General features: G+C 40.4%; 1 protein-coding gene across 1 annotated transcript; it reads right to left on the reverse strand.

The window, feature by feature from the left end:
* Positions 1-354: 354 nt before the first annotated feature.
* On the reverse strand, positions 355-12,921 carry LOC108879175 (KICSTOR complex protein SZT2; the record flags this gene model as incomplete). Its single annotated transcript, XM_018670375.2, is given in 11 exon segments — positions 355-439; positions 1,731-1,895; positions 2,084-2,202; positions 5,315-5,402; positions 6,861-6,975; positions 8,201-8,303; positions 9,927-10,079; positions 10,271-10,391; positions 10,772-10,907; positions 11,163-11,301; positions 12,865-12,921. Coding segments are annotated over 11 exon segments (1,231 nt in total), but the record flags the coding sequence as incomplete, so codon positions are not given.

A 12,921-nucleotide genomic window follows, 5' to 3' on the forward strand; every position in this document is an offset into this window, starting at 1 on the left:
TCTTATTCCAAAACAGGTATTGGAAAGGGGGCTGAGGTTGTAATCTATTAGGGTCATCTTATCTTATATTTAAGGCACTGTAGTAACTAAACATTTCTTTCTCTCTCTTTCTCTCTCTCGCTCACACACACACACACACACACACACACACACACGTCCTTCTATCTTTGTGAGGACAGTGTTTGCCATAGTGCATTCTCTAGCGTGTAGTAAACCTGATTCTGACCTGAAGTCTTAACCCTCAAGCAGCCCTTTAAAGTTGTACTTCCATCTTTTTCTTTTTTTCATTTTGGAAATGGAAACACACACACAGACACGTGAAGACTGAGCCCTGGGCTGGGGGAATGTGATTACCTTTGCCTCCAGTCCCCTGGCCTCCAGGTTTATTGTAGAGGTAGATATTGCCGTCAGCCAAGTCACTGCTCAGATGAAAGTAGTGCTGCAGAAAGAGCAGGAGAGCAAATCAGCCCCTGGAAACTCAAACCATACAAGTCAGCAGTTATTTCATACATCACAATGAGACTTGTCAAAATGATTTTCATATCTGCCACAGTTTTGCAGAGCTGGGAGCCTCCAATATCTAGGATTTATTCATTTTTAATCCAGATTACTTAAACAGAGCTGTTTGTAACTGTCATATATCAGTGCAGGGGGCCATTTTGGTTTGCAAGCTGCAGTAATTTTACAAGACAACAAAGTGGTTGAATGACTTAGAGAAGTCTGTAGACTGACTGTTTAGTTTAGATTTGAATTACTCTGCCCCCCCCCCCCCAAAAAAAGAAAAATGGTAAATGGACTACACTTACATAGCGCATTTCTACTCGCATTGACCACTCAAAGCTAAGACACTGGCCTAGCAGCAATAATTTCTAGGATCATGCATGAGATAAAGAGTAATTGACTCCTGGTGCTAGCTCCAAAGGTGATGCAAAGATATCTTCTCATTTAATTTGCATCAGTAATGCATATAAAAATATTCCCAAAACTATTGCCTCTGGACAAACCAGCATTTAAAACAGCAAAATCTGTTAATTCTAATGGAGTTGCATGGAGAGGAAGCGAATCCAAATAAATCTTTGTTGGTGACCTTTGACATGCAAAACTGTACTTGTGACAAAAGGCAAAACATCTTGACAGTGCTAACCTACACTGGACAGACATTTGGAGAAACCATCATTTCTATACTTGAGGTGTGTGTCCATTCAGAGTTTTTTTTTTTTTTAATTGTTGCCAATAAGGAGAGAGAATGTGCTGCCACATCCTAGAGGAAAAGCCTGCATCCAGCATCTTTTTTCAGAGCCGTCTGTTCTGTGCAGCTTCTCTGAGCACTCCTGGTTAAAAATCTACAAAATGAACAAATTGTAAAAGAAAAGCAGAGGGACTGTGCTGGTCTGTCATCCATTGGCAGTCATGGTATGTGTCAGGATGTTGTCATAGAGATATTCAGCCTTCTTCACCAATCTAATTTTATAGAACATATATTGCGCCACTAAAGAGTCACGGTTAGTGAATACTTACAAGACAGCATTTATTACTTCTAATATGTCTTTGGAATATTGTTTGCAAGTGAGCAAGCCAGCCAGCTAGCCCGCTACTTCAGTGAGCTATTGTGTCTGACAAGCACAAATGAAATGGTTTAGATCATTTGGTTAAACTGTCAGGTTCTTTACAACCGTATCATGTACATTACACACATTACACGTACTGAGAGAAGTCAGCCTGGTTTGTACCTTGAAATGGTGCGCTGTGTTGCTGTCGGTGTACTTGGGTACATGCAGGAAGATGAGAAGGTTCTGCCTGAGGTAGTGAGCCACAGCAGACAGCCAGGGTAGACAGTACTGTGGGAGGCTGAAGGTCATCACCTCAGTGGCCGGAGACCCTGATGGCTGGATGAACTGACCAGATAACATTTAGAGAAGGCAATTTTCAGTAACATGAGCGCATACAAATGGAAACATTAAAAAAAAAGTGTAAGCAATTTGCTCACTGAACTACACAGGTCCACATACACAGAACTTCTGACTAACTTCTTCTAATTATTTCCCCGCTGAAAATTTCAGTGGACAAAAAAAGAGCAGTTTACCTCCACATCAGCTGGGGTCAACTTGCAGTTCCTGACGAGCATGACAGTGATGATGTCCAAAGTGGTTTCATCCAGGCGCTTCCGCAGAACTTTAACCAGTTCGTCTGTGATCTCTGGGCCTGAACAGGAGATGGAAAAACACCCCTCTATCAGCCTCAGGCCGCAAATACACACACGCTCACATTAAAGAATGTGAATGAATTCAATGATGAAAGGCCTCAGTAAGCTTCAGGTGACGTGCTCAGTGGACAGTCCCAGTGGCAGAATCAGAAACAAACAGTCCAACTGAGCCAGGTGTGCAAACGTGTGAGACTAGATGTTCTGAACTAGAGTATGGAATCTGGTTACATGACAACAGGTGGACTACAGGTGAGAGCTAGAGAGCAGATCTTGGGTTCAGATTTTTTTTTCTGTTGACATCTGCAATTTACTGTCACACGCAATTGATAGGACACACACACAAAAAGGAAGTGAGGAAGGAATGTGTTATTCTCCCTTTTTGGCCTTCTGAGCAAACAGCTCTTTCAGTTTTTAATCATTTGTAATAAATTTATGGGGAAATGTAACTCAAGATCCACGACCCACTTCCTAGTATTTTATGGAGCTTTCATCAGTATCTCAAAGACTTCCTCAGCAGAGTATGAAGATAACTTAGTTGTCGTCACAACTGAACAAACAGACCATGAGATGTGGCTGAAAGCTCTGGGGAAAAGCTACTTCAGTAAATTACTTTTATATATCTCAAGTCAAGAACAAACTTTCATATTCAATTATAAATAAAACTGTTAAAATGCTTCTGCTCACCACTGTGTGGTGTATTGATAGGAAGATTATAATAACTGACTGCATAAATGATTTATCAATGCTTCAGGAGGTGCAGTGTCTTCTTCTTATTCCAGTATTTTCCTCTGCTGACTACAGAGACCCTGGTGGTGTACACACATACACACTTCAAAGAGGGTTTTCATAGCCATCCAGTCTGTTGCAAAATAAAGACGGCGAGTTCAAACTACAGTGAGTGGAAAGAACAAAGATTTGAATGAGTTGTGTTTCTGAGAAAGCACTGATGTAACCCCGATTTAAGACAGGGAGATATTCCAAGTACAACAGCGCCATCAAGGCATCAATGGAGGAACAGCATCCTGCTGCAGCAAATCTTGCAACTAGCAACAGTGATAATATTATCATGTCAGTGACCGACAGTGGCAACTTGCTTTCATGGTGACGACATGACACTGGCTGATTGTCTGGAGTGAACGCACACACAGAAACTGATGATGGCTTCAAGACTGGTTTTGAACAACTAGCCTGTCTGATCCTATTTATATTATTCTAAACAGAACTACACCTGTGGTATGTTACTGCTACTGGTCATATAGTGTAATTAATGTAATTAGTGTAATTTATGAACATAAAGCTTTGTGGATAGGCAACTGTAAAGCTAATGAAATTAGTTATACAATAAGCGTGACTACAGTTAACCCCATGCTGCATGTGCAATTATCTATAATGACTCTATTTGTTTACTACATTGTGAATTATCCCTGCAGCACTGTGCAGGCATTTTACTTTGCATGTTTAAATTCTTCTCCATCATCAGTCCCATCAGGGAGGTGTCTGTTCTGTCCCAGATTCATTCTGCAGCAGCGAGCCCAAACACACAGTCAGAGTCATTAACAGCGATCTTCAGAGACACGTCCTGTAGCAGATGGTCTGACATATATACTGTATGTGTGAAAATTACAATCAAAACTGAACTTGAACTTTTGCATAGTAATGTATAACATGTAATTAAATGCTTCTAATAAAAGCATCGGCACATTTTATCACACTCACAATGCTATAACACAAGAAAATATATCCTTACATAAATAATAGGCACAGCCAATACATCAGCATGGTACATTTCTATCCGTATATATCTGTCTTTTCAAAGATTTGTATCCTCGGTCAGAATCAGTGAGCCTGGAGCTGAGAACCACAGACAGCACTGAGGGACATACTAACATACTGTACATTCTGCCACTCAGTCCCACACTCTCAAACACTGATTTCAGCCTCAGCATCAAAAATCAAGACTGTTGTCTCCACAACAACATTGTACAGTGTGTACACCCTGGGCTGACAAGAAAAGATCATGTGTGCAGCACTATTTCCCATTTATATCAGCTGTTCAAAAGCACACTTAAATGAAATTTGTTAAAGAATACTCATAACCCCACTTTATAAAACTCTAAAGACAAAGGAGGTGACAAATGGTCAGCTGGTGAACCATCCCACACTCAGAGGTGTAGTGGAGGATGTTAGCAAAACTATCTCCAGCCCTGGCTGTTTTCCACAGAGCAGTGGAGCAGCATCAGTCACCAACTTGTTCCACTGAAGAGCACAGGGCACCACTTCAGGCCTTCATTTGTGTTGACTTCTATCCAGCTCCAAAATGCCTCATCCCATAACACCACAAGCAACACGATTAGCCAAAGGCACTTTGGGAGTTATGGAGAACTTGTTTTGTCATTTATGCATGATCTGCCTCACTCTTCTCTCTCCATCCTCAACAGCCTTAGAGAGCAGGGACTGAGCCATGTTTGCTCACAAATTATCCACACATAGAGGGCGATCATGTAAATACCACTGTCAAATGTCTGTTTGTGAAGTAATCACATGCAGCGTTATGGTAAATACATGTTTCATCTTCATTATTCTATATCCTCTACTGCCAACGCCACAGTTTGAGCCATGTGGCTCTAATGCTGACTGTAAAGAAAGGCAAAATGTGTGATGGATCACAGGAATCATCATCAAACAAACCAACGGTAATGCTCATGCAACATGTTCACAATGTTAACATGCTTTTTAATGCTTATGCTGGATTGTTGGATTGGACTATCTGTTGGCTGCTGGTGAGTAAGGAAATAAAGTTCTCTTCTAGACTGGTAAGTAAGCAGCTGTTAATGCTAACGTTGGCTATGTAGGGATAGCAAAAACTTACATATAGCACCTTTCCCTCTGTACACTATAATACATTATTATAAGGTTGTTGTCACAAAGTCAGGTCTAACAAACAACTAAAACAGCATGTTATGCCTATTCATTCTCCTTGAGATAAAAAGAAAAAAGCTTGGTTTATCTTGGATTTGTTATTACTGCTCCAGAATCGTTTTATAACAAACACCTTTGGCTAATTTTAACATTTTAAAATCATTATCCATCATTTTAATTCCCAGCTCTTACCTGCATTGCCCACTCCATGCACCAGCAGCAGGATGTGCTTATCTACTTGTCCAACTGGCCGAGATCCCTCCAGAGAGGACTTGGATCCCTGAGAAAAGAGACAGCAAAGATGTGAAAAATGTGGCACTATATGTGGCACTGAATGTAGAATTATTACACAGACATGTCATCCTCACTTAACCAACAATCTGACCATACAGTCTAGCCAGTAAATACTAAACTTCTTCCCCTGCCCTATCCCTTGCTTATTCACTAATGAACTCTTGTATTTAATTGGAGACATGAGGAGCAGATAAACACTGTGTGTGCCTGTATCCATCAGCATCTGTTTTTGCCTCTCTGCCTCTGCAGACAACATGTTGTGAGAATTCAGTTGCACTGTGCTACGTGTTAGCATTTATACAGTAAACCAGTCCCTGACTACTCCAGCAGCACAGGATAGTCTGTAAATATGGAGGGATCATGCTGAGCATTACTTTCTTGCTTTCTTTAAGTACTTAAAAAACTGTCCACAGCCCCTTCTACTGAATTTGAGAGGGATACAGGTGTGACTAACCAACAAACAGCGATGACCAACTAGCTGTAGCATGGATATCATTCACAGACAACCCTCTAAACAGTGCAATGACATTTCCAGGGCCCTGGTTCAATGTGCCCTCACACCTTGAGGCAAAGACAGACCCCTCTTGTTATAAGCCAGAGAGAAAGCCTCCACAATCCAATGAGAAGACCAATGTTTAGACAGGGCTTTGTCCTTGGCTGGGATGGCACTGAGTGTGGTCTATGTAGGTGCAGAGTGCACACACAGGACACAAGGAATACAACCTGCTCCTGGGATGCAAAAGAACAGGGGCAGAAGTTCAAGAGCTCCAAAGCTTGTAAGAGTAATGTAACCTTGGAGCCATCTGAGGTGAACTACGTACACAACACACAGACAAAGAAAGGCTGCCCACTCATTTTGTAGAGTACAGAGTGGTAAGCATTGTAACTGAGTAGGTTTATTTGCCATTTTGGGGCTGTTGAGTGGATCTGTGTAATGAAATTCAGGCTATAATAGCCTGAGTTATCTCCACAGCTCTGTGTTGTTGGCCCTCTTCATTTGGTTTCTTGTTGGGTTGGATTTGGTGAAACAGCTCTGTAGTGTTTTCAGTTCTGCTTGTCAGAGCTCATCCTGATCTAATGTAGCAACATATATGGTAAAATTAAAAACAATATGAAATAGTTATTTTTAATATTTTCAGTGCCATCAGAGGCTCTGCACAGTACATCACATGTATTGCTACGTGTAGCGTAGACATGGAAGAAGCACAATTCTAAATCACATTTTCTGTATATTCGAGTCTTCAAAGCCAAGTGCCTGTCAAGCATTGTTACATTTGAATGGATTTTTTCTTGTGCTAGTGCACACATCTAAAACTGTTTCAAATATGCATTAGTCAGAGGTGAAATCTCCTTTGCTTATGGGACTCCTCTATTAACCAAACTTCACTTGTCAATATCAATTACTGCTCCTGTTTCCTGTTGCTTTCTGCAGTTGTTCTCTCACCATGATGTCCTCGGAGAACAAGGGCTCTTGACTCCTGAAAAGTCCAATGGAGCGAGTCATGGGGAGGTTTCCATCCATGTCAGAGTATTTCCCTGTTAGTGAAGTTTCACAGAGCCTGGAAAGAGGAAGACAAGAAACAGGTGTGGAACTGGTAAAGATCAGCAGGTCATGTCACTGATTATCCTCATCTTTCTCTCTCTGGCTCGAATGGGCTAAAAACAACAACAACAAACAGGATTTGGCTGCCTGAATTAAAAACTGCTCCTTCATGAATGAAAACTAACTTTTAAAGACAAAACTGCAATGTTTACAACCACAAAGCTGTATACATGTACAGATATTTAACCTCTAATATAAAGAAAAACATATTACAGCAAAAATGATCAAACAACAGTCAAATAAAGCTTAAGAAAACTTTGAGGAGGATAGTGTGGACCGACAGTGACTCAAACATTTAGAGATAAACTCAGCACCAATATCTATTAGCTGTATTCATCAGTTGATTTCCATTCGTTCCTTCATCAGACACTTTTATCTTTAGATAGGCTGTCTACATCTCTTGCATGTTAAGTAAAACTAAATCTGTTTCTTTACTTTTAACTTGATTTTTAACTACAGCAAATGATTCTGACTACAAGTTGACAGCAATTTCACATCATAAAAATAAAGAAACAAAACAAATGGTGTGGTATATAGCCAGTCACACAGTGAGCTATGTTTTACAATTTTAGTTAAAATTGAAGAAAATCAAAAGGTGTCTGTCAGGCAGATGTGGTGTTGAATTCTGTGTCCCTGTCGATGTGTTTCCCTCATACCTTAACCCAGACCAGTCTGTGCTGTACATAAGTTGAAATCAGATGACAATTTCACATGATTAGTCTTGTTACATCTTCAGAGATGCATGATTTTAGCCCACTTCCTATCTGTTGTGTTACTGCTGCTGGTGACCTGTGTGAGCAGGCACTGTGAGGACACAGAGGTGATCGTTACAATCACAGTTAGCACTGCGATATGGAAGCCCTACCATCTGGCTTGGAGCATCACAAAATTATGTTTACTTGAAATGCCGTGTTCCACAGCAATTCAATTTCTAGCCAGCTTGATTGATTTTGATTTCCTCTCTACTGGACTGTAGCCTTATCTGTGGGTGGATTTTTCTTTCCTGACACAAACATCTCCCCAAAACTCAATTACAGGTGAGCTGTGTTGCAGCAGTCCCGCTAGAGACCTCATGTAAAGGAGGGTTTCTGAAATATTTTGTGGAGTGAGAATGCTGAAAAACACCAGCAAATCCAGCGAAGTGAAGAGGAAAAGACCGGACAATGATGAGAAAGGCTAACCTGAGGTAGAAGACTGATTTTGTAGTACGCTCCTGGTAGACAAACATGTTCTTCCTGTTGACCACACAGAAAGAGTTCAGCACAGAGCGCAGGGCCTGGATTGCTATGACAGGGAGACAAAAACATATTGAGAGGTTGAGTAAAGTGTTTACAAAAGAAATCTCATTTTAAGAATGTGACCATCAGAGACTAATGGTCATATCTGTTTTAAAAACATGATAAACTGAGAGGTGGTAGTAATGTGAATATAAAAACATTAACAACATAGCAAACAGCTGCTTGGAAATTACCTCTCACGCACAATCACTGTTAAAGCTTTGTTGCACACTAAGCTTCAAAACGCAGTCACACTCCTGTCCACTGCCCACTAAGTGCTGTTACATGCTCGACACAAGGTCATGATGGTAGTAGCTACTGAAGGACTGAGTTGGCATCACCTTACAGCTTATATGGAACCATTATGCTATGTTCTCCCCCCCCCCCACCTTTCCTTCTTAACCCAACCGGTCGAGGCAGATGGCCGCCCACCCTGAGTCTGGTTCTGCTCGAGGTTTCTGCCTCTTAAAGGAAGTTTTTCTCTCCACTGTCTCCTAGTGCTGCTCATGGTGGATTTGTTGGGTCTCTCTCTGTAAATACCTATTTTAAACAGTACGGTCTAGACCTGCTCTATATGAAAAGTGCCTTGAGATGACTTGTTGTGATTCAGCGCTATATAAATAACATTGAATTGAATTGAATTGAACTGTCCAACTGAAAGGCCACTTACATATAATCTCAGACACTTTATTTTACAGGTCTTTTTGTTTCCTAATTCATTCCTAAAGGAATATGTGACTGTAATTTCTTAACTAGCAGCATATGAAGGATTGTGTAATTATGTAATTTGGTATGAAGTACGAGGAAAAACTGAGACAGTGTTCAATAGTAAGCCTTTAGTTACTAAAATACAATTAATTTCTCACATAACAACAGAAGTCCTATAGTTGCTGCATATTAGGTCAGTTGTAATAATTTAACCTGCTAACATCCAGTTGTAAGTGAATAAGAGTGTCTGTGCTGCAGTACTGTAAGGAAATGATCTGTTCCATGTGTAACAGCTGGCTTATAACAATGGAAAACAACAGATACTGTGTGTGATGTTGGATGTTATTTTTCTTTCTTTTCACCTTCTTCTTTAAATAAATGTATTTACTAATTTATTTATTTAATATTTGTGATTTTCCTGTAAACTGAAAAAACTCAAAAACAGATTCCTTCACATGCATAAACTTAACAAAGTAAATAATTCATTTCTGAGTCATCATGAGTGCTTCTACAGAGTTAAGACAATCACATTAATGATTAGGAGTCCAATATTCGAAAATACCTGCAGAGACTTTCATACATCTTTTTGTCATAAAGTAAACCCATAATTCATAATTCCAGCTGTATTAATCAGAGTATGAATCTTTTGCATTAACAAATCAAATCAAATTTTATTTATTTTTATAGTTTTATATAGCGCCAATTCACAACAGAAGTTATCTCGAGGCACTGTACATATAGAGCAGGTCTAGACCACACTCTTTATCTTATAAAATTTACAGAGAGAGACCCAACAGATCCACCATGAGCAGCACTAGGCGACTGTGGCAAGGAAAGGAAGTTGAATGTGGTTGCACACTCTGGGCACGAGGCTGATTAAAACCCTGATTAAACTAGGATCGACTGCAGATCTACCACTCACCCCTGGACACCCCCATGTTGGGTCCCATTTTGAGACGTGGGTGAATGTGGATGATTGTGCTCCACACCACATCACAGGCAAAATGTCCAGGGATGAACTGCATGGTGGCTGCCAGGTAGTCTCTGGCCTGGTAGCTCTCCTCTGTGTTGTAGTCTGTGTGGTCAGGGAAATAAAAAATATGTAAGCACAAGGGCACAGCTGTTAAGAGCAAAAATTACAGTGTGACATCAGAGAAGAAATTAAAGGGTATTTTCACCCAAATGACTCCACAGCCTTGTATTGGAGCACCCACAGAAATCTCAAACACAAATAAAACCAAAGCTACACATCTTCCTCTGACTTACCATCAGAGGTGTTGAGCCTCTGCCTGTACAGAGACTCATTCTTCCAGATGTCTTCCTCACTCTCAGCCACCAGCAGAGAGTTACACACATGGCTGTCATGTAGGTCCTGCAGCAGCATACGCTACACGTACACAACAGACAGTGAGCAGCAAGCAAAGAAAGCATTTCACAACAAACTATCCGTACTGTTTACAGGACTGTGATCATTTATGCGTCTTAGTTCCAATATAGATGCATTTACATCAAATCACAATAAGTTTACACTAAATTCAAGTTTCTATCCTCTCACAAGTGAAATCTGACCTTTGAGTCTGGACTGATGCTCTGATGTTCATGTTCATTTATTTGTAACTGTTATTTCAGATTCTTATTTCATCACATGCATTGTTTGTTCTATTTTTCTAATTGTCGACAGTGATGTTACTTCATCTGTATGCTTTTCTAAAACGTGTAGTAAAAAACAAATCGGTGATAAAGTTTGCAGAGCAGCGCAGTGGTCACCTGATTGACTATTCTGCAGATTTCACCGATCTTCCTGACCACTGTCTGATGCAGCTGTAAGTATTCAGGCAGCTCCTGCTCCTCCTCCTTCTTCTCAAACTCCTCAGCACTGACGTCTTTTTCTTCTGTGAAGCATCTGAAAAAATATGTCACGTCCTTTGAAATGACTGGGATCCAGTCACTACCAAAATCAAGCACCCAAGAGTCAGTCACGGGGATTGTACTCAAAGTTTGACTGTGTCTCAGAGTGAATGACATCACTGTTTCATACTGAGATGAATGATGATGTCTGATCTTAGTAGTATGAGATTTATCACGGCAGATGAATAAAGGAACGTGCCTGGAAAGATGATACAGTTCTTTTACTTGTGTTTCCTGAGGTTTGCCTGACCTGGAATGGGAGTAGACCTTCACTCTGTCCTGGTGGATCTTAACAATCAGCCAGAAGTCTGGCATCAGACGTGACTGACACTCCTGTTCATCCAGGGTGGGGCTCTCACACTCAGAGTCACTGCTGCCGCCATCGTAACCTTCAAACACAACAAAAAGGGAACATATAAACATTACCAGTTACATTATCTTCATCACTGATGTCATCAAAACCATGGTAACAGACATTTAATGACACAGCATCAGTGATCAGCAGTTCCTAATTTCTGTAACCACCTTCATCAGTGTGAGTGGAAGTGTTTCAGACAGTTTGTAAATGTTTTATTGAGCCGTGAAATCAGTGCTGTTTCACATGGTCCTCTGCTGGGGCTGCACAGTTTAACTGTACACTACACAAATCAGATGCAATTGAAATTGCATCACATTTTTAGTGTTCTGTGTGAAAAGTGCTCATTATAACAAGAAAAAAATAAGTTGGTGCAGGAATTAACTGCAGGAATAAAATGTCCTCAGTGTGAAAAGGCCTTTTAGGCAGGTTAAGTGAGTTTTGTCATCTACAATCTGACCTTTAGATCTGTTAGTACTGCAGCTTTACCAGGCTCCATTGTTCTTGGTCATAAATATACATAATGGATCATTAATTGTTTTCTCACATAGAGATGATCTACAAATTGCTCCGTCTACGTTCAGTTTTGGACAACAAGCAGCTTCACATTAACATCACCAGATTACATCAATCATTGAGTCTGTAGCAAAACACCACTTCAGCTTTCTGTGCTACTCTGACAGTAGTGTGAAGAGCCATCACGGTGGCATTTCATACTGTGAGAGACTGTCACACAAACAAGACTGGTTCTCATTATTGTCTCCTCTTAAAGCAAAACACAGTACATCCGGTTCCTTTGGCTCAGTTTGATGCTTTCTACCTGCCTTACTCTTTATTCTAATACAGTGTGCTCACAGTGTGGTGTGGTAATACAATGTGCTGTTCAATATCCCAACCTTACAGGAGGAGGATGTAGAGTATATGATCATTCTCTTATATTACACTCATATCATTTCATCATTTTATAACTGATTACAGGCAATTAAACACTCAGACTGTGGATGTAGAGGCACTGCACCGTCAGTGACTGCACCAGATAAATGACATTCATAGAAGATGCTTTGCTATGCTTTTAAAAGTCCGTGTGGCATAGAACACAAAAGTGCAATTCATACCAGTCTAGCACATTTTGGGTGATTTCACATCTTTCCACTACTTTACAGAAAATGTAATGTTGTGAATTATCCACAGGATGGTGCTGTTTATCAGGACTGAGGCTGACTCTATATTGGATCTGTGTGCCAGCACATACATGGAGCTGAGCTGTAGCTGGACTGTTGAGTTCAAGTTGCAAAAAAGATTTGTAGCTCAATAAAGTGGATTTTTTAACACACAGACTATTTTAATTTAATGTTGTACCAACTGAAACTAGAACAAATATTGATAAATCCTTTCAGCTTGATTACATGACAGCTGTGTGGTTAAGTGCTCTTATAGAGGGACAGAGATGAAGTGTTGTGAGTGTGGGAGTAAACCTGTGTTAAAGCTAACAAGCTGGTGAGAATGACCAATAGGATTTCAAACTTGTCACAACCACCTCACTCTTCAGACAGTGATGATACTGTTTAACCATCTCTCAGCTTTGTGCAGCACTTACCCTGCATGTCTGAATCCAGACTGCCCTGGCTGGAGACGACACTCTGGACTCGACTTG

The sequence above is a fragment of the Lates calcarifer genome, unplaced genomic scaffold (genome assembly GCF_001640805.2).
Source record: "Lates calcarifer isolate ASB-BC8 unplaced genomic scaffold, TLL_Latcal_v3 _unitig_5971_quiver_1975, whole genome shotgun sequence".
NCBI lineage: Eukaryota > Metazoa > Chordata > Actinopteri > Centropomidae > Lates > Lates calcarifer.